This window comes from Tiliqua scincoides, chromosome 1 (assembly GCF_035046505.1).
Source record: "Tiliqua scincoides isolate rTilSci1 chromosome 1, rTilSci1.hap2, whole genome shotgun sequence".
NCBI lineage: Eukaryota > Metazoa > Chordata > Lepidosauria > Squamata > Scincidae > Tiliqua > Tiliqua scincoides.
The window spans coordinates 201,881,162-201,899,266 of NC_089821.1; the positions used below are offsets into that span (position 1 = coordinate 201,881,162).

At 42.6% G+C, this 18,105-nt stretch overlaps 1 protein-coding gene across 12 annotated transcripts in view; it reads right to left on the bottom strand.

The window, feature by feature from the left end:
• TRDN (triadin) overlaps positions 1-18,105 on the bottom strand; it is a 193,009-nt gene that overhangs the window by 118,376 nt on the left and 56,528 nt on the right. For 10 of the 12 annotated variants that reach the window (XM_066613983.1, XM_066613964.1, XM_066613991.1 and 7 more), the window contains 4 exons: positions 11,386-11,448; positions 7,637-7,693; positions 6,183-6,368; positions 2,203-2,262 (listed from right to left, as the gene is read on the bottom strand). In XM_066613983.1, the coding sequence (XP_066470080.1) occupies positions 2,203-2,262; positions 6,183-6,368; positions 7,637-7,693; positions 11,386-11,448 (366 nt within the window). The remainder of the gene's footprint in view (positions 1-2,202; positions 2,263-6,182; positions 6,369-7,636; positions 7,694-11,385; positions 11,449-18,105) is intronic. The other 2 variants (XM_066614016.1, XM_066614000.1) reach the window with 1 other exon arrangement.

Consider the following 18,105-nt stretch of genomic DNA (forward strand, 5'->3'; position numbering starts at 1 on the left):
AATTCTTCCTTAGCCACAAAAGTCTATTGGTAGCAGTTCACTGCTACCCACTGCTATTTCTATCTTCTAGCAGCCCAATTCTACCTAAATCACTGCGTACCTAAGGGCGCAATCCTAACCCCTTAGGTCAATGCTTTCCAGCACTGACTTAAGGGCAGTGCAGCTCTGAGGCAAGGGAACAAACATTTCCTTACTTTGAGGAGGCCTCCGTGAGTGACACCCAACTGCAGGATGCAGCACACATCCCATTGGCACCAATATGCCAGTGCTGGAAAGCACTGACATAAGGGGTTAGAATTGTGCCCTAAATCCCATTCCTATCCAAGGATGCCTTTCTTAATTCTTACCTGGTAATTCAAAAGGGAAACAACCCTTTTGCTCAGGCAATTTTACAATAACTGATTCAAGTAGCTTTAAATACATTGTATTACATATTCTGTACTCTGTTACTATGCTAACTTTGTACTGTACACAGAGCAAAAATAGTGAATGTGCCTACCTATGTCAGAAATCATACAGGGAGAGAATGCAGCTCAGTAGTAGAGCACTTATTTTGCATCCAGAAAGTCTGAGGTTCTATTCATGGGTCATTCAAGTAGGCTAGATAAATACCCTGAAGATTCATAGCCCAATCCAGGGCTCGATGTGCCGGCTTACCATCAGCGTGCACTGTTGCAAACGTGCTGTAAGGCCCGTTTGTGAGCCTTACTACTGGGCGAGCACCCATGCTAGCCTAGCGCTGGCTGGCCCTGGGCTAGCGCCAGGTGGGCCCCCGGCCTCCTTTGCTCAGCGGTCACACAGATTTCCAAGCCATGGCATGGTAAGCGGGGGCGGGGGATAGGTGGGGAGGAGGCGTTCCAGGGAGGGGGGAGGCAGGTGGAGGGAGGAGGCATGACAAGGAGGCAGGAGGCGGGGAGAGGGCAGGCAGGAGGTGTGCCGGGGAAGGGAGCAGGGAAGGCGGGAGGGAGGGAGGTGTGTCCAGTGGAGCTCTGCTTCACCAGATCCTGTCTGTTTGTGTGGGGCTCGGCACCCTACACGAATGCTTTTACCATTGCGGGGCTACTTCCCTTACCCTGGAGAAGGGGACGAACATCCCCTTCTCCCAAGGTGCCATCTGCGGTAGCCCATGGCGCACAGGATCTGGCGGCAGCCGTTTTTGGTGCTGCCAAGTTGTGTGCTATGGGAGCTTAGGATTGGGGTGCCCATCATTCCAATCCTATACTGTTGCAGCATCACCTCTAGGTGTGGCAAATGTGCCATAAAGCATGACTGTGGCAACCAAAGAGGAGAGGCCACTGACACTGAGCCAGTGCTAGTTAGGCACTGAGCCTCACTGCTTCTTGGAGGGCCAGCCAGAGTCCAGCAGCACCAGCTGTTGGTTAGTAGTATTGGGGCAGGGGGAGGAGAGGGCGGGGGGGAGGAACCAGAAGGGTGTTGGAACTGATGGAGCTCTGCTCCCTGGATCCTGAACTCCATGTTGGGCTGGAAGACTGCTTGGGTCTGACTTGGTATCAAGTAGCTTCCTAATACACCCAGAGCATACAAATTGGTACTTTGCCTAAAGATTCTTTCATTCTTCAGCTGTGCAATAAGGTACTTTGTTTCCTCTCCCTTCATCATGGTTATAATCTCAACACAGATAAACAGTTCATCCACTGACAGCTTCTTTGTGTATGTGCTGAAAGCTAAAAGCTGCACGTTTTCACTTGAGTCTCCATCACCACATTTTGTCCAAATGCATCCTAAGAATTCATGTAAGCTGACAATTCCAGCACACAAAACCATTTTAGCAAGCATCACAAATTACCCACATAGAACTTTGGAAACTGACCACAGAGGTATCATTAATACTTCCATTGTGCTAATTAACAAACAAATAAATGATCTATTTTGAACAGTTTGTATGAAACTTTTATGAATTGCACGTAATAAATCCTATGTCATCATTATGGTAAATTATTTTATTCTTCCTATGCTTTGATTTTTAATATTACCATTAATTTCATTGCATGCAATTATAGAAAAAAGTATTAGAAGCTTTAATGGTACAGCCATTAGTTGATATGCTTTATTTAAACTCTGTTTGCACACTCTTCACTTCAGTTTTTAACAAATAAAAAGAGCACACACATTCCAAGAGCACCACAAAGCAAAAGCTCTCAGAGAAACAGAAAGTTCAATGATAGCGTTCAGTTCAAGTACCTGTATACAAATCCCCGTGAGCAAACATGTCAATCATATAGCGACAGAATGCATATTGATCTAGCAGAACAGAAAGGGGGGGAAAGAGTATTAAAACACAGTTAGAGGCCATTTTTAAATCAAGCAGTAAAGAGACAGCTTAACATTAAAATGAAACCTTTGGCTGTGTTTCAGATCTTGCTTAAAGTAATCAATAACAGACAGTAAAATCCATGTTTCTCTTCCTTTTTAAAAAAGACCTAACAGAGTAAATGGCTTCTGGCTTCCTGCAGAATTATGGTTTCTCCTGATGACTGGTGGTGTCCAATCACATATAACTGCTAGAATGAGATTTCAGAGTCAGGTCTCAGATACAACCAAAAATTATACCATTCAAGATCTTTTCTCAATGGCTATGATTCACTCTTTGATACCAAATAGAGTTCCACATACTAGTGCTTTATGAGATTGCCATGCCCAGTCCAAGTGAAACCTTTACAGTTGCTAAATTTCTTGCATTTTGTTGAAGTTGCTGCAAATATTGTAGGTATTTCAACACAGATATGAAACATAGATATTTTAAAATATACAGGTCCAGCCTTGTTATACACGGATTTTTTATACACGATTTGACTCAACACGAATGGCCCCTGCAAATGAGAAGGAATGTGCTGATCCCTGGAGAAGGGGAAAAATGCAGCCCTTTAAAATCACAGTTTTAAAAAACCGCTTTTCTTACTGTTGTAGAGAGAGACAGTCATGCAAGCGATTACAGGTATAACCTAATTATCCATAGATTTTTGTCTCTCAATGCAAAGAGAATCGCCCTTTAAATTAAAGGAAAACAGTCTTTTAACAATGGGGGCGGGGCAGCAGGCTGACAATCCATCAATCATTCTCTCTTCAGGCAGCTTCAGTCCAAGACCCCTTCTTTCCCCCTGAGCACCTGAAAGAAAGATACTTTGCACTGGTGAAGGAAGGGGTCAGCGTGAAGCCTTTCTTAGTACCTGAGAGAGACTTAATGACTCTATCTTAACATCACAAAGGCCAGCAAGGCTGTTTTTAAATCACCTGAGCAAAGAAACTTTGTTTTTTAAATTGATTTGCTTTAGTGTGTTTTTTGCCATCCAAGTGAATTCTGGGAATGGAACCCATGAGAATAATGAGACTCAACCTGTATAGTCTAAATAAATACGCAATCCAATACAGAAAGCCAGACAAAATACTACAGGCATTTGCAACATTCTGCAGCATTCTGAAGACTGCATCCAATGTTACACTTCCATACACTCAAATGCAAAAAGATCCGTGCATTTTGGAGTGTGAGTGCTAAATGTCATACTACTGTCTGATACAGGTCATTACGGATCGTTATATACTTGGGAGAATGTTTATCGAGCCCCCCCAAATTCATGCATGACCATTTCATTTTACAAAATATACGTGCACTCCTAAATAAGAGTGTCTCTGCATATATGAAATGGAAACTTGGGAGGGAATGCTTAAACAATGGGCTCAGGCAATAAAGAGCTTTGCTGATCAGAGTCTGCATTAGACTGACTCAGAAAGTAGCCTGCTTGCATGAGGGTCTTAAAATGAATTCTGCCTTCATTATTGGCGAAGGAAAGGCCTCATGGTATCTCTAAGCTCCCTGTCAACCGTAGGATTCATTTATGTAGCTGTGATAGGTGACAATTTAGGAATCATCAGTGACCCTTTCACTGTCAGCAGTTTAGGTTATTTGTCTTTCTGAACTATCACAGATTCACATTCTACCAGGCACTCTGTTGAAAAGAACTGGATTTTTAAGTATGAGCAACATTTTTTGATCATCCCCTATATAAGGATGCATACAACCATCACCTTTATTTTGACTGAATTTTGCATGTAATTTCTAATGTAATTGGATGTCCGCAGAGAGCACGCAGAAAGTCTTAAATATAACTGGTATAACAAATATCCTTCCTTTTCTAAACAATTTATCCCCATTTATTGTTTTTGTTTTAAGTCCCAAAAGCAGTTGCACAAATGGATGTAGGGCAGTGGATGGGCATTGCCATTTTACAGAAATGCATGTGAAAGATGAGGGTGGGAATGGGGTGGTACTACTGATATTCTCTTCCTCTTCCTGGTTTTGATCCACCTTCCTCGGTCCACTTGGACTTGTGCCAGCAAAATTGTAGGTGCAGGTCCAAATAGACCCATTGCAGAATCATAGGTTTACTCCTATGTTCCCTTACCTGGAGGAGAGCTCCAGTACTGCTCCCTCCCCATGGGATGCTGCATCTGCTCTGGTGATGCAGCTGCATTGGCAGGGGGCGTTAGATAGGATTGGGTTGTTATACTAGAACAAATTATGCAAGAGCTCACACTGAGGAAAGCCCCTTTTTTGTGAGCTCTGCACTGATGCTGGAATGGTTCATGCTTTCCAATTTTATATGCAGTTCATCCAGACCTTATGCAATTTGATCCAGACCTTTTTCATGCAAAGGTGTGCTTGGGCATTCCCAGCGGAATCTTTGACTTCTTCTCTTTGAGTGACAGCTGCCTATTTCGTGTCAGGAAAGCAGCTTTTCAAATTTCAAGGGAAGCTGGAAAAGCAGCTTATGATATGGTATGGGGAACCTGTTGCTCAGAAGAGTCAAAAATTTCATTGGGCAGTGCCAAACACATCTTTCATTCCCTGCCAAAGATGTGCAATAGAAAGACAGTCACCATGCTACTTCAGGGACCAAAAAAAATAACCTTATGGTACACAGCAAAAAAAAAAAAAAAATCATGACTTTTAAAATAGTCATTGTGAGAAAAGCAGACGTGTTCAGGAGACCTTCTACAATTCATATTACTAGGATGATCAAGTGCTAAATATTTGAAACAAAAAATACCATATTGCAGTTATTTCCTAACATCCCATGACCCATTGATTTAAGTAAATGCATCTTACTGAAACAAATGTCCATGATGTTATAATATTGTATGAAATGCATATAGAATGGTAAGTTGTGGTTTCTGATCCCATAAGTACTAATACCTGACAAGTGTTGCTAATTTATTATGTCTTTTAGACTAATACAAACAAGAATAAAGTAATTTTGATATACGCTCTGCAAATTTTAATCAAATGCATATCTATTACAATGTCCCAAGTAGTCAGGCTGATAAAATTAATTCTAAGCAAACGACAACTCAAGATTGCAGACCTGAACCTACATTTGGAGGTGATTTTTTTTTTTGAGCATTCTTGATTCAGTCCATCAAAACATAGAAACTGTTATCAGTTTGTAACTTGCAGCAAGGACCAGAATCCCTGGCTGCCCAGATAAAAACTTCTCACGAAAGATAACTGTTGGAAACAGAACAGCAGCCTGGTCTGAGAGTTTAATTTGGAATTTTCAACATGTCAGTCATAGAAAAGTTTCTCATCATCTCATACAAGAATGAGGTTTATTGGCTGATGGTGTCATAAAGACACTCAAGACAGCCTTGCTGTGTTTTCCTTCATTGTTGTTCATTGGGGCGGGGGGGGGGGGTTTGAAAAATCTGTGGCAGGGAGCCAGTTCCCCAAACAGTCTATTACTGTTCCTTCCCTATCCATGTTCTAACTAAAACTTTGGCACACACATGCTTGTGATACAGGACAGGAGAACCAAGCAGGCCCAGACAGATTGATGTAAGAATGTGGAATATTATAAAGATAGAGGGATGGACACTGCTCTGTCAACTGAGGTTAAAGTGAAAGTCTTTCACCACCAAACTCTTGTACTGGAAAATCTTTAGTGACTAAAGCTGTTTCCTGAAGAAACCCTTGAATTTCAAAATAAATCATAAGATCAACACCAAGCCTGTCGTATCATTTGCATGTAATGATCTAGAATCCAACATAAATTTATTCATGCCCATGTGTGAGTTTCACTTTCTTTTTAGCCTGGACCACTTGCAACATCACTGACTTCCTCCCTCATTTCAAAGATTCTCTGCTGCTGCCTCTGGGGATTGTTTACCTTTTGTATCTGACTTCTCTGCAATTGCCAGCGCAGTCTCCTCCTTCACTTTCACTTTGGCTTTTGTTGGTGCAACTTCCGCTGCTTTGACTTCCTTGGGCTTTTTTCTTTCAGGTGCCTTGGATTCTAGTTTTGTTTCTTTCATGTCCTTTTTAGCCTTTTCTTCAACTTTGATGCCCTTCTTTTCTGTACATAATTTTTAAAGAAGAGTCAGGGTACATTTTCAAGAATATGCACTTTCCATTTATAGTTTGCCATAGGGCATTAAAAAGAGTCGCCTACAATATTATAAAAGATTAACCTTTTAATCAATAAGTCATCAAACACACTGTTCATCAATAATGATTAATTAATTAAAATACAAGTAATTAATTATAATACAATCATTAAAACTGTGGAACAACAAAATCTATACAGCAATATCTTTTGAAGACCTATAAGCCTACTTCCTGTAAAACAACCCCTGTCTCATTTTTATACACCTGCTGAAAAAAGAGGTCAACTCCAGGAGTTTTGGGCTGAGCTTTCTCTCTTAAAGTATATTGGACATACTGATGCTTAACTAACAGCCCAGTCCAAAATAGGGCTGTGCTGCCCTATACAACAGTGGAACACTGTTGTATTTTCTGGGGTCACAGCTGCAAACAGCAGTGGTGCTGGAGGCCTGCTGCCACTGCCAACTACGTCTGGCAACAAAGATAGGCTGGCCATGGGAGCAGGGGGTAGGCAGAATAGACTGGGGGAAGGAACAGGAGTTTCTGGAAGGAAGTCAGACCACAATGTCCATATGGGTTAAAACTAAAATGTCATTCATAAGAATTAATTTTATTCTTCACTAGAAAATTTTATCACTAGCCTTCCATGCCTCAAAGCTTCCCTGACCATGACACAGAATTCTTAGACCAGGGGTTCTAAACTCATTTAATACAGAGGGTCAAATAGCATTCATGGTTCTTGCTGAGGGCCGGAAGTGATGCCATAAAGCAGGAAGTGATGTCATCACACAGGTCATGATCAAAAATCAGCAGTTTTTTGTCACTTAGGAACTCATCAGCTGCAAATGACAGAAGAGAAAACACACAAATCTTGATAGTATTTTCAAGATATGGGAGAGCCCAATTATCATGCAGGCTTCCCCTTTAGCAGTGACACTTCAGCACAACTTCAGCAGAGGTGCTGAGAGCAGCTGATGGTGGAGATGGGAGAGCCTGAGGGCCTTATGTTTGACACCCCTGTTCAAAATTGATTGCGTATATTAAAACATAACTTAGGTCCTTAGGTGGGTAGGCTTTTTCTGGCTACTTGTTCATAGTTAATTCTGCTACAAAGGTATTGGAGAACACATTTTACCAAGAGAAGTAACAGCTAACTTTGTTTTCACTTCAAACACCCATAGAATTTTAACTATTCAGAACAAATTCTTCAGGGGAAAATGAATAAATTTAAAAAAATACCTTTTGGAGGAAGTTTCTTTTCAACTTTTTCTTTTTCAGGTTTCACCTTGTCTGTTACTGAAAGGGATAAAAATTACAATTTCTTTATCAAAGATACTGTGAAAGTACCAGCTCTGTCTATTTCTTCTACCATTCTATATTTGGTGATTCTGGACATTTTTTTTTTTTTTAGGAACTGCAAAGATGCCCTACTCAAGATACAACAGTTCGTAAACTAACTAAACACAAAGCTTAGTTCAGAAAACAGTTGTTGGCATGTTCTGAGAGTCCAATATCAATGTAATGCTACTATTGATTTCTTGTCTTTCGAAGAGTTTGAAAAGATCAATTGCTTCTGGGTAGCCCTAATTGAGGATTTCAGCACTGATTTAGCAGGGTTTCCTTTAATACTATACACTGTATATAGAACTGCATTAAATGACAGTGACACACTAGATAGTCAGTCCTCTTTGAAAATGCAGATTTTTTTTTTTTGTATTGGCAACCTTCAGTCTCGAAAGACTATGGTATCGCGCTTTGAAAGGTGATTCTGGCACAGCGTCTAGTGTGGCTGAAAAGGCCAATCCGGGAGTGACAATCCCTTCCACACCGGGAGCAAGTGCAGCCTGTCCCTGGTCTGTCTCCCTGGCTATGGGCCTTCCTTCTTTGCCTCTTAGCCTCAGACTGTTGCCCAAGTGTCTCTTCAAACTGGGAAAGGCCATGCTGCACAGCCTGCCTCCAAGCGGGCCACTTAGAGGCCAGGGTTTCCCACTTGTTGAGGTCCATCCCTAAGGCCTTCAGATCCCTCTTGCAGATGTCCTTGTATCGCAGCTGTGGTCTACCTGTAGGGCGCTTTCCTTGCACGAGTTCTCCATAGAGGAGATCCTTTGGGATCCGGCCATCATCCGGATCCAAAATGCATCCATCCAAAATGCAGAAGTGCTACTTTATTGTGTAATTACACCATCAAGACAGATTCTACTACAGGAATCAAATACAAATGATCCTGATGCATTATTTATGCTATGCAGTAGCATTCTTTTTGCAAGACTGAATAGATTTGTATAGGACATCATTATTACTCCTATAGACTTCCAAGTGCAGATTTTTATTTTTTTTAACTTTGGCTCAGAAAATGTGACAAATTCAGGACAAATGAGAGAAGATGTGCAGATTTATTTTTTTTAACTTTGGCTCAGAAAATGTGACAAATTCAGGACAAATGAGAGAAGATGTGGAGTAAAATTTGCATTTGAGGGCTCCATTGCAGGGGTAAAGGTAAACATTTCCAGCTACCCACACACACATTCTAGTACTGCCTGAAGTAAAAACGGGAACCAATTTGGTGGGAATGACCCAACCACTAAACAGAGAGAGCCATAAAGAAAGGAAAACCAGTACCTGTCCTGGGAATCCCTATCTATCTCACCACATGTAGGACACAAGCAGAAGCCTTGAAATAGTTTGGCCCCCAAGAGAAACATGTGGCAAGTGGGGCAGGAATATTTCTTACCATGAATTCCTTTCTCCTGTATCTTCCAGAGGGCATTGCAGAACTTTGGGAATGTACAAAAACAACCCCAACCTCAGTAAGAGTGTTCACCCTTTGCATAACTCTTGTCTTGAAGGCTGCACCTGCAGATCAGTTCTGTAATGAAGGGGAAAGTCCTGCAGGGAAGTTTGTGTTATTTCCCTACAAACATGTTCTAAATAAGACCTACTGCAGAATGCTGTGGAAGCGGCTGCTTCGCTCAGAGAATGTGTTGTGATACCCAGGGGCGGAGTCTTTCCTAAACTGGAATATGCAAACCCTGAAAGGCACCTGGAAATGGTGGAAGTAGACACCATTTTTTATCCAATAACTTGCCATGAAAGGATGCAAACAATGTCTCCTGTTTAAATAAATGTCTTCACTTTTCCAGAGTGCACTGAAACACTGTCATAATGACTACTGCCCAAACATGGCCGCAAAGATGTGTACTGCCTTCCATTCCAGGTACAAATTGTGACCAGTGGGCACATGTATGAGCAGTTTGCCCTTGCATTTGCTACGAACTGCATTGTCCTTTCAGCTCTCCCTGGATGACTGGAGGGAAAGAAGGCTCGTTTCCCAGTATTTTGGGTTGGGGCACACAGTGAGGAGAGGTCAAGCCTGGTTACTCATCCCCTTAATAAATCCCCTCTCCATGTGTGTCCCGTTCACAAAAATGATCCGTCCCAACCTGGATAATTACGGGGGGGGGGGGGTTTAAGGAGGAGAAAACTAGCAATAAAAGATTTTCCAAAATTTTGTGCCTCAAAGAGCTCTAGAGATTCTGCAAGTTATTCACTCCCCTTGCAGCAGATGAGACAAAATTAAGAGCCCTGCCTACTGCTTCAGGAGTTCTGCTGCTGTTCTGAAAATTCTAGAATGCCCTCTGGAAAACAAAGAAGTATAAAGGTTTTAACTATATAAATGAGCACATCAAACATACATTCAGGCTAGAATTAATCCACCTACAACAGGCACTTAACCACATTTTCCTTGAACAAACAACAAAACACCCCTATCAAGGTTGGAGTAAAGAAAATGAGACTGATTAGAAACCTATTCATTATGTTGTACTTTCCCCACTATAGCTTAAAGGAGAGTACCACTAAAAGAAATGGCAGTCCTCTCCTTCTCCACAGCCCACCACCCTAGAATCTGTGTGGTAATTGCAAGATATGAACATCTTATCCAGACATCTTTCCTTGACTTTGCTGTAGAATGAAAGTGAAACTGTCAGAGAGAGAAACACACATAATATGCTGGAATGAAAAAGTTGGTGAAGTAAATAAAAGAGGGAAAAATGAATGTCTATTTTTAGGTACAATGAAAGTCACACGCCAAAGTGATGGTAAACAACCTCAGAAATATCCTGATCCTCACTAAATTGAAAACTGATACACACGTAAAGGACTTTGTTACAGACATATCCCTGGAGCCAATTTTGGACAAAAGGGCCAACAACAGCCTCATATTCAGTACCCACAGGATTATGAGAAAATGCTGTGTGGAGTGGTTTGCACGCAATATACTCCACAAAAAGAGGCCTCCATGAAGTGAATGCAGTCATGTATCAGCGCTGAAGGGAAAACTGCCAAGAAAACTATAGTCATACAGTCATACAGTCATATAGTCATATAGTCATATACAGTCATATAGTCAAGAAAACTACAGTAAATTGTCATATTATTAAATGGATTCTAGCCTATGGAAGTGCATGACATGGATAAATCCTTTATCTTTCCAGATGTCATGGGACACAGATAAAATATTTGTAATGAAATGTGTGTACTTCATAAAAACAACACAAATAAAATCAAACCTGAAGCATGAAATCAGCGTTAGTTCGTTTCGATGACTAGGGTGGAAAACCCAAAACGGCAGCCAACTGAGAGCCCAATTCTATGCATGTCTACTCAGAAGTAAGTCCCATTAGAGTCAATAGGGCTTACTCCCAGGGAAGGGTGGATAGGATTGGGCTGTCACTCACTAGTAATCCATAGCACAATCCATAGGGAAGTTTTCCTGTGCAAACCTATGTGAAGTGAATGGGAGATAAATTATTCTGCTATTTCACAACTCATTTATTTTAACTTGAATTTGTGCAGTGAAATGTCCCAGTAGATTCGGCCTCACAGACCAGATCTCCTTGTCTTCTGGCATCCTGAATGGCATCCAAAATCTGTTGCCTGTGGGTGACCTACCTTGCTTTCTTTGTAGGAAACCCAATAGTTAAAATTACCTTTCGGAGGAAGGTCTTTCTTTTTAGGCTTTTCTTGCTTTGCAGGTTTCTCCTTGGGAGGTACTAGAAAGAAATAGAAATGATACAGTTAAGTTACAGTTCATTTAAAGGTACAGAAATAAAATGAAAAAAGGGACAATAGTTCGTTGGGCAGCAAAGGGACAATTTGGGAGTGTCATGAGCTGCAGAGCCACAGCTAATGTACATATTTAAGGCTTGAGAAAGTATGACAACTAATCCATATTTACAGGTCATCTCTGATAATTCACTTTTATGATTATGCATACTTTAAGCATTTCCTACCTAGAATAACAAACAAATCACGTGCTGACTTTGTGCCTTTTGCACTCCATCCCTCCTCCTCTTTTTAGTGACAAGTTGCTGACTTTTTGGTAAGTGTGAGCTGCTTCCTTTCAGCAGTTAAACAAGATTAGGACTGAAATCAAATACAACATGAAACCATGGGTTGTTTTTTTTATGTTTGAACTTTAGCATGGCCACAAATAGGACTTTGCTTGGGGCAAAAAATTCAGCATCTGAAATAACAGTCTGAAATGGGTGTGTTCCTGTTATGACTGAATTCACAGACCATTGATGACAAACCAGAGTTAAGGGTGTTGCTCTGCCTCAAGGCTGTTTCACCTGGGGATACAGTGCACTTATGAAGCTGAGTTCTGAATAGAAAAAAAAACAAATGGACAAGCAACTCTAAGCCATTGTTTGCCTGCTATACATTTGGAACCTCTATCTACCCATAGCGTGGGACCATAACTTCTTAGCACAAACCATTGTTTTGTTCTATGTTGGAATCCAGCCTATGTAAAAGACTTTTGGCCAAGTCACCCATATGCTCATGTGCACAGAAATTTTCATGCATCTGTATTGGCCAACAATTCTGACAGCCACTACAGGTACTTGTAGCGTGAGAGTTCTCTTCCAGTCTTCACTTGGCAACAAGAGGGCCGCCAATATCACCCACTCACCATTGTGACAAGGCTTCACATTTTCTTACAAGAAAAACAAAACCACTTCCCTCTCTGTTTTCCTTTCTTATTCTCTCTGTCACCAGCCACTCTGACCGGGAAAGCAAAGCTATTACATCAGAGAACAAGAGAGGAAAACAAGTGACAATTTCCTTGTCCCCTCAGCAAGAAAAAGTGAGGCATTGTACATTGCTCAACTTTAAGAGGATAAGGTGTGAAATACCCCTTGGCAGTGGAAGACTATACAGTCAGTCATAGAAACCAAAGTCTGATTAGAATCATGGGCTCTAGGCAACTTACTTTTTGGCAGAATTCAAACACCCAGAAATGAATTATTTATTGTTTCAGAGATTGAGAGAACATGCATATGTATGTCCCCATATTCATATAACACACATACAAAACTGATGAGAACTGGCAATCTTTTTTAAGCCTGGTTTATCAGCTGAAGTTATTTCAGACAATAGCACTTTTGTCAGTCGATAGTTTCCATTGCCTGTAGGGCATGAACCTTAACCCCAGTTGGCCTCTGCAAATACTGAAACATAATTATGCCACAAGGAAACTTTAAATTCAATACACTAAAATGAAAAATGACCATAAGTGCTCCTGCAAATACCACATGTCTACTTGCCTTAAGCAAGTCATTTTCTTTACAGGCAAGCACAATATAATTAGCTTTTTATTATCATCCATCAGCCTTGGTAATAGTGTACAAGTGGATTTTGTGCCTGGGAGAGCCAACGTCATTTTCATGGCAATTTCATGGAATAATCATATAATGAATATAATGCACAACCTGTGATTTCTGGTGAAGCCACCATATGATCCCACATGGTGAATACTGGGGAAACAGAGGCCATGAAAGGTTATTTAGTATCTTTCCTTATCTGAAATGTATCTCTTCTATTCAAACAACTGTCAACATTTCATTGAATATTAAATTTAAAGTCATCTCAGTAGGATCTTGGATAGGGAACTTTTTATTTTAATTTCATTAGTCTTCTAAAAATGCCATGAAGGTTACTATTATTCCCATTTTCTATATGGATATTCAAAGGTGTGGGCACAGATACACTTAAAGTCCAATTCTACCTAAGTCCCCCCCCCCCCCACTGATACAGCTGCACTAATAGGGTACATGCTCCATTCTACTGGGCAGTTTCAGGTCCCAGAGACCCACAGCCCAATCCTGAGCTGCCCGCAGCGCCCAGGCTTGGTGGCACCGAAAAGGTCTGCCGCCGAATCCTGCGCCTCCTGCGCTACCGTGGGAGGCACCTCAGGAGAAGGGGATGTTCGTCCCCTTTTCCCGAGTAAGATAAGCAGCCCCGCAATGGGGCTACTCTCTTTAAAGTAAAGTAAAGTAAAGTAAAGGCGCAAAAGTAAAAGTAAAAGTGTAGGGCGCGCAGCCCTGCACGAGTGTCCTGGATCCTGTGGAGCACAGCTCCGTGGATCCGCCTCTCTCCCTCCCCCCAACACGCCTGCTGCCCGCCCCCTGGCACGCCTCCCTCCACCCCCATCCATGCACCCGCCGACCTCCCCCAGCCTCCCCCGGATTACCTCCTCCCCGCCCCGTCCACTTCCCCACCTCCCGTTCTGCAGCCCGGTGGTCCAGGAGACCACCGTGGAACCCGGGCAACCACTGCGCACTAGCCCAGCACTGGCTGGTACTGGGCTAGCACTGGCAGGAGCCCGGCGGTGAGCTGCGCAAACGTGCTTTACAGCACGTTTGCGACAGTTCTCGGCGGTACGGAGCCGTGCCACCAACCACAGGATTGGGCTCCCACTCAAGGTAAAGGGACATGTGTTCTCTTGCCACAGGGCAAGCCTCCACTATCTCAGTAGGTCTACTCAGATCTGTCCAGCTATCTTGCTGGCCCAAGTTTTGAGTGGACAAAAGGAGGTGGATTGAGGCAGCTGCTGCCATTGATAACGCCCTGGCCTCAATGCACCCCTCCCTGCACAAATCTCTGCCCTGTTTTCTCCCTTCTGCCTCATGTCTCCCACTCACCATCCACTGCCCACCCCTCAATGACTTGCTGGCACTGGGGTTTCTCTGGAGGCTGCTGGCACATGGCTGTGGCCACTTGTCATTTGTTGTGTTGGCCCAGCTGTGCTGAATGGCAGGTTGCACTTTGTGACCTCCATAAAGCACACTGTGCCACCAAAATGCATTTTCTGTTGGCACAGGCGCCCAATCCTTAGGCCATTATTCTTTTCCACAGCTCCCATTTATTCATGTATTTTAAAAATACAGAGTCCACCTTTGTCACAAGATCCCAAATCCATTCATTCACAATTGGACATGCAATAAACATTCTTGGTGCAACTGAAGATACAACTCTCAACTGATGATAGAGAGTTGCCCACAAAATACTTGACTTTCCTGAACTCATGTTGTATGTGCACATGCAGCCATGTCTCAAAAATGACTGATGGTATGAATATGCATTTGGAACCTGTGATTTCTTATTCAAGTCCCTAAAGAATAAAGTAGTTAACATTTAACATCACACTATCTACAAACAATTTGGCAATCACTGAATTAATTTGTCTTTTTCTATCTACTGCCTCTGCGGCACTCATGCTGGCTCATTATCTTATTTAATTAAAACAATGTTTTTTTTTCTTTTGCTTGCCTCACTACTCTTTTCCAAATTGTAATAGCTTGAAACTAATCAGACACAATTTCAGGCTTTACACATCTGAATTTTCTGCAAATTGTGAAACTTTACTTCCTCACCGCGGAAAATAGCTTCCTGTAAAAAGCAGTACTGCAGACTGTTCCATTGACGGAGCAGTGAAAATCACAATGGGAATAATATTTTTTTCCAGACATGATAAGCATTTATGTGTACACTCTGCCTGGTTAAAGTCACATAGCAAGTTTGCAGTACAGCATGCCTTGACTTATCTCACTTTTCAAAGGGACTCAAGTTGGTGGTGAGTTACAATCTCAGTATGACCAGACTGAGCATGCAAACACTCACAGAGGGGGAAAATGTCACACCATGACATTTTTTAATTCCCTCAACTACCATTTCAGCTTGTTTGTTCAAGATTCCAATCTTATGCATACTTTCCTGAGAGTAAGTCCTACTTAACACAATGGGACTTACTTCTGAGTAAGTGTGCATAGGATTGTACTCTGAATCAGTTTCCCAAACGAGGGATGAAGACCAAAAGTTTGGATTTGCAAAATAAACTATCATTTCAAGCTGACAGAGGATTAATTATACCATTTTATGACTGGTACTTTATGTGTAATCCATAGAATTTTATAATTCGTATACAGGTGGAACCTATTTATCCACGTTAGTTCTGTTCCGTGACTCAGCGCGATTAACAAAAAACACGTTGTGCTAAATTCCATAGAGTTACACAAATACACTGCAGCCTAACACTTCTGGATGGAAGGAAACTAAGGCAGCTGTTATCAATCCCCTCCCCTTCTCTCCGTACTCAGCCCTCCCCGTTGCCAGCTGCCCTGCTTCTTTCACATGGGATGCTGATCTTTTAAGAGTCCAGCCCTATGCGTTTCTACTCAGAAGTAAACCCCATTGTAGTCAATGGGGCTTACTCCCAGGAAAGTGTGGAGAGGATTGTAGGCTAAATCTCATGCTTTGCTTGGTGGGAAGGCTTGCTTGTGTCCGTGATTGCCTGCACCATGGGGGGGGGTTGCTTGTGTCGGTGATTGCCTGCACCATCTCAATGTGAGGGTGGGAATTTGGCAAATACTCCCTGGGTTTTTTAAAGCAATCCCCTCTGTTGCTACCACACCTGCCCCTGTGTGAGTGAGAGTGAGTGAGTGGGTGTGAGAGCGAGATCGAGCTCCACCTTGCTGCACGTGTTCTGGCTACAGAGATTTTCAGCCCCCCCTTCCCCTCTTCAGCCTCTTTGCTGGCTCAGGGGCTCCAGGAGTGTTGCTGTTCCTTTGCAAGGGGAACCTCTTCCAGGGCTCCAGGGCTATTTCCCTGCCTGGGCGAGGCAGAGCCTTTTTGCAGTGTTTTGGGCTGCCTGGAAATGGAGGGAGACGCCAGTGCAGGGCAAAGGAGGCAAAGGTGTGTGTGACTTTTGGTTCCCCCACCCCATTCACAGAGACAAATCTGCAGATAAAAATCCGTGGATAAATAGGCTCCACCTGTAATTGTACTTAATATAATTAAAGCTGTTTTTTCATGCTTTGTGTTTTGCAGAAAGGTAATGAGATGAAAAATGAATACCTAAAGAAATAAGTGCTAGAACACTGGTTCACACTGCTAAAAGTTATTTGTCATTCAGATTTTTCACAATACCATACAGGCGTGCCCCCATATCCATAGGGGTTCCTTTCTGGAACCCTACACAGATACCTGAATCAACAGATACGAGGAGACACCCTCCCAACCTCCAGAGGTGAGAGGGCTGTGCTCCCCTCACCTCTAGAGATTATCCTGAGCCCCGCAGAGCTTCCCAGGCCACCCTATGCCTTACAGGACATTAAAAACATCACTTCCAGTTTTGACAAAAACCCAGAATTTGCACTTTTTCACTTGAAACAGTAATTCTGAGGCCTGAAGAGGCCACGGGCAGATGCATGTGGCTTTCTGTGGGGCTCAGAATAGCCTCCGGAAGGGCTTCCCTTGCTCTTGGAAGGCAGGGGTGGGGCACGGGGGGCCCTCCTGCATCCATCGATAAGTGAATCCATGGATACAGGATCTGCAGATACGGGGGGGGGGGCACGTACAAGGAAAATATAACAAGAAATGTAGCAATCATGTAATTTTCCCTGCTGTCTTCGTTATCTTCATTAGCTACTTTCATAAATCTTTTACCTTCCAAATCTTCAAACCCCTCCTAGTACATTCTCTCCTAATGCAACCTCCTTCCCAAAACTCACACCACCTCCAGAAGCTCTACCACCCCAGAACTGGCTGTTTTATGCCCACTGCCATCTTTTTACCTTATATCATTCCAGTTCAGTTCAGACATCATGTCACCAGTATTCCTTCTAAATTGTGCAGCCATTTGATCATGCAGCTCAAAACTGAGCTCTGCACATGTCAGAGCTTGGCTTTCCCGGAGGTCCTGTGATAATGTATGACATCATCACTGAGCATCTCGACATGCTGCTATTCTGCCATACAGCCATGAATAGAGTCCACACAGCTGTGTGCATATGCTTTTGAGGGAACACAGTACATGGTTAAAGTCTTAAGTCAGATTTACTATGATGCCTGAATTGAGAAATCAAAGTTTGCTGTTAACTGACAAAGCAAAAACAGAAATCAAGGTTTGAAGTCAGTTTGCAAACAGTTTGCAACACAAAGCTTGTTGTGTTGTCTGAATTGAAAGAAAACCCACATAATTATAGCCATTGCTTTGCCTGCAGAGGCTGTCACACTACAGAAACAGCAAACAACTTATGAAATTGAGTACCAAGAGGATGGAGCACAAGAGTAGAAAAACAGCTCTGTAACAGTGGTTCCCAAACTGGTGACCCACCAGCCAGGGAAGCACTCTTCCCTGGCCCCTTAAGGGGTGAGGCAAGGAGGATAGTTCTGCTGCCAGGGCCAGCGGGAGATTGCTTTGACTCACAATAGCAAACCTTTGCAAGGCTCCCCAATCCTGTAAACAGTGAAAAAGTGTGATTGCAAACAACTTCTGGTGTCGTGATCACAAACTGGAAGTGGTTTGCAATTGCACTCTTTCAATGTTTACAGGGTTGGGGAGCCCTAAGGCGGTATCTGCAGTGTTC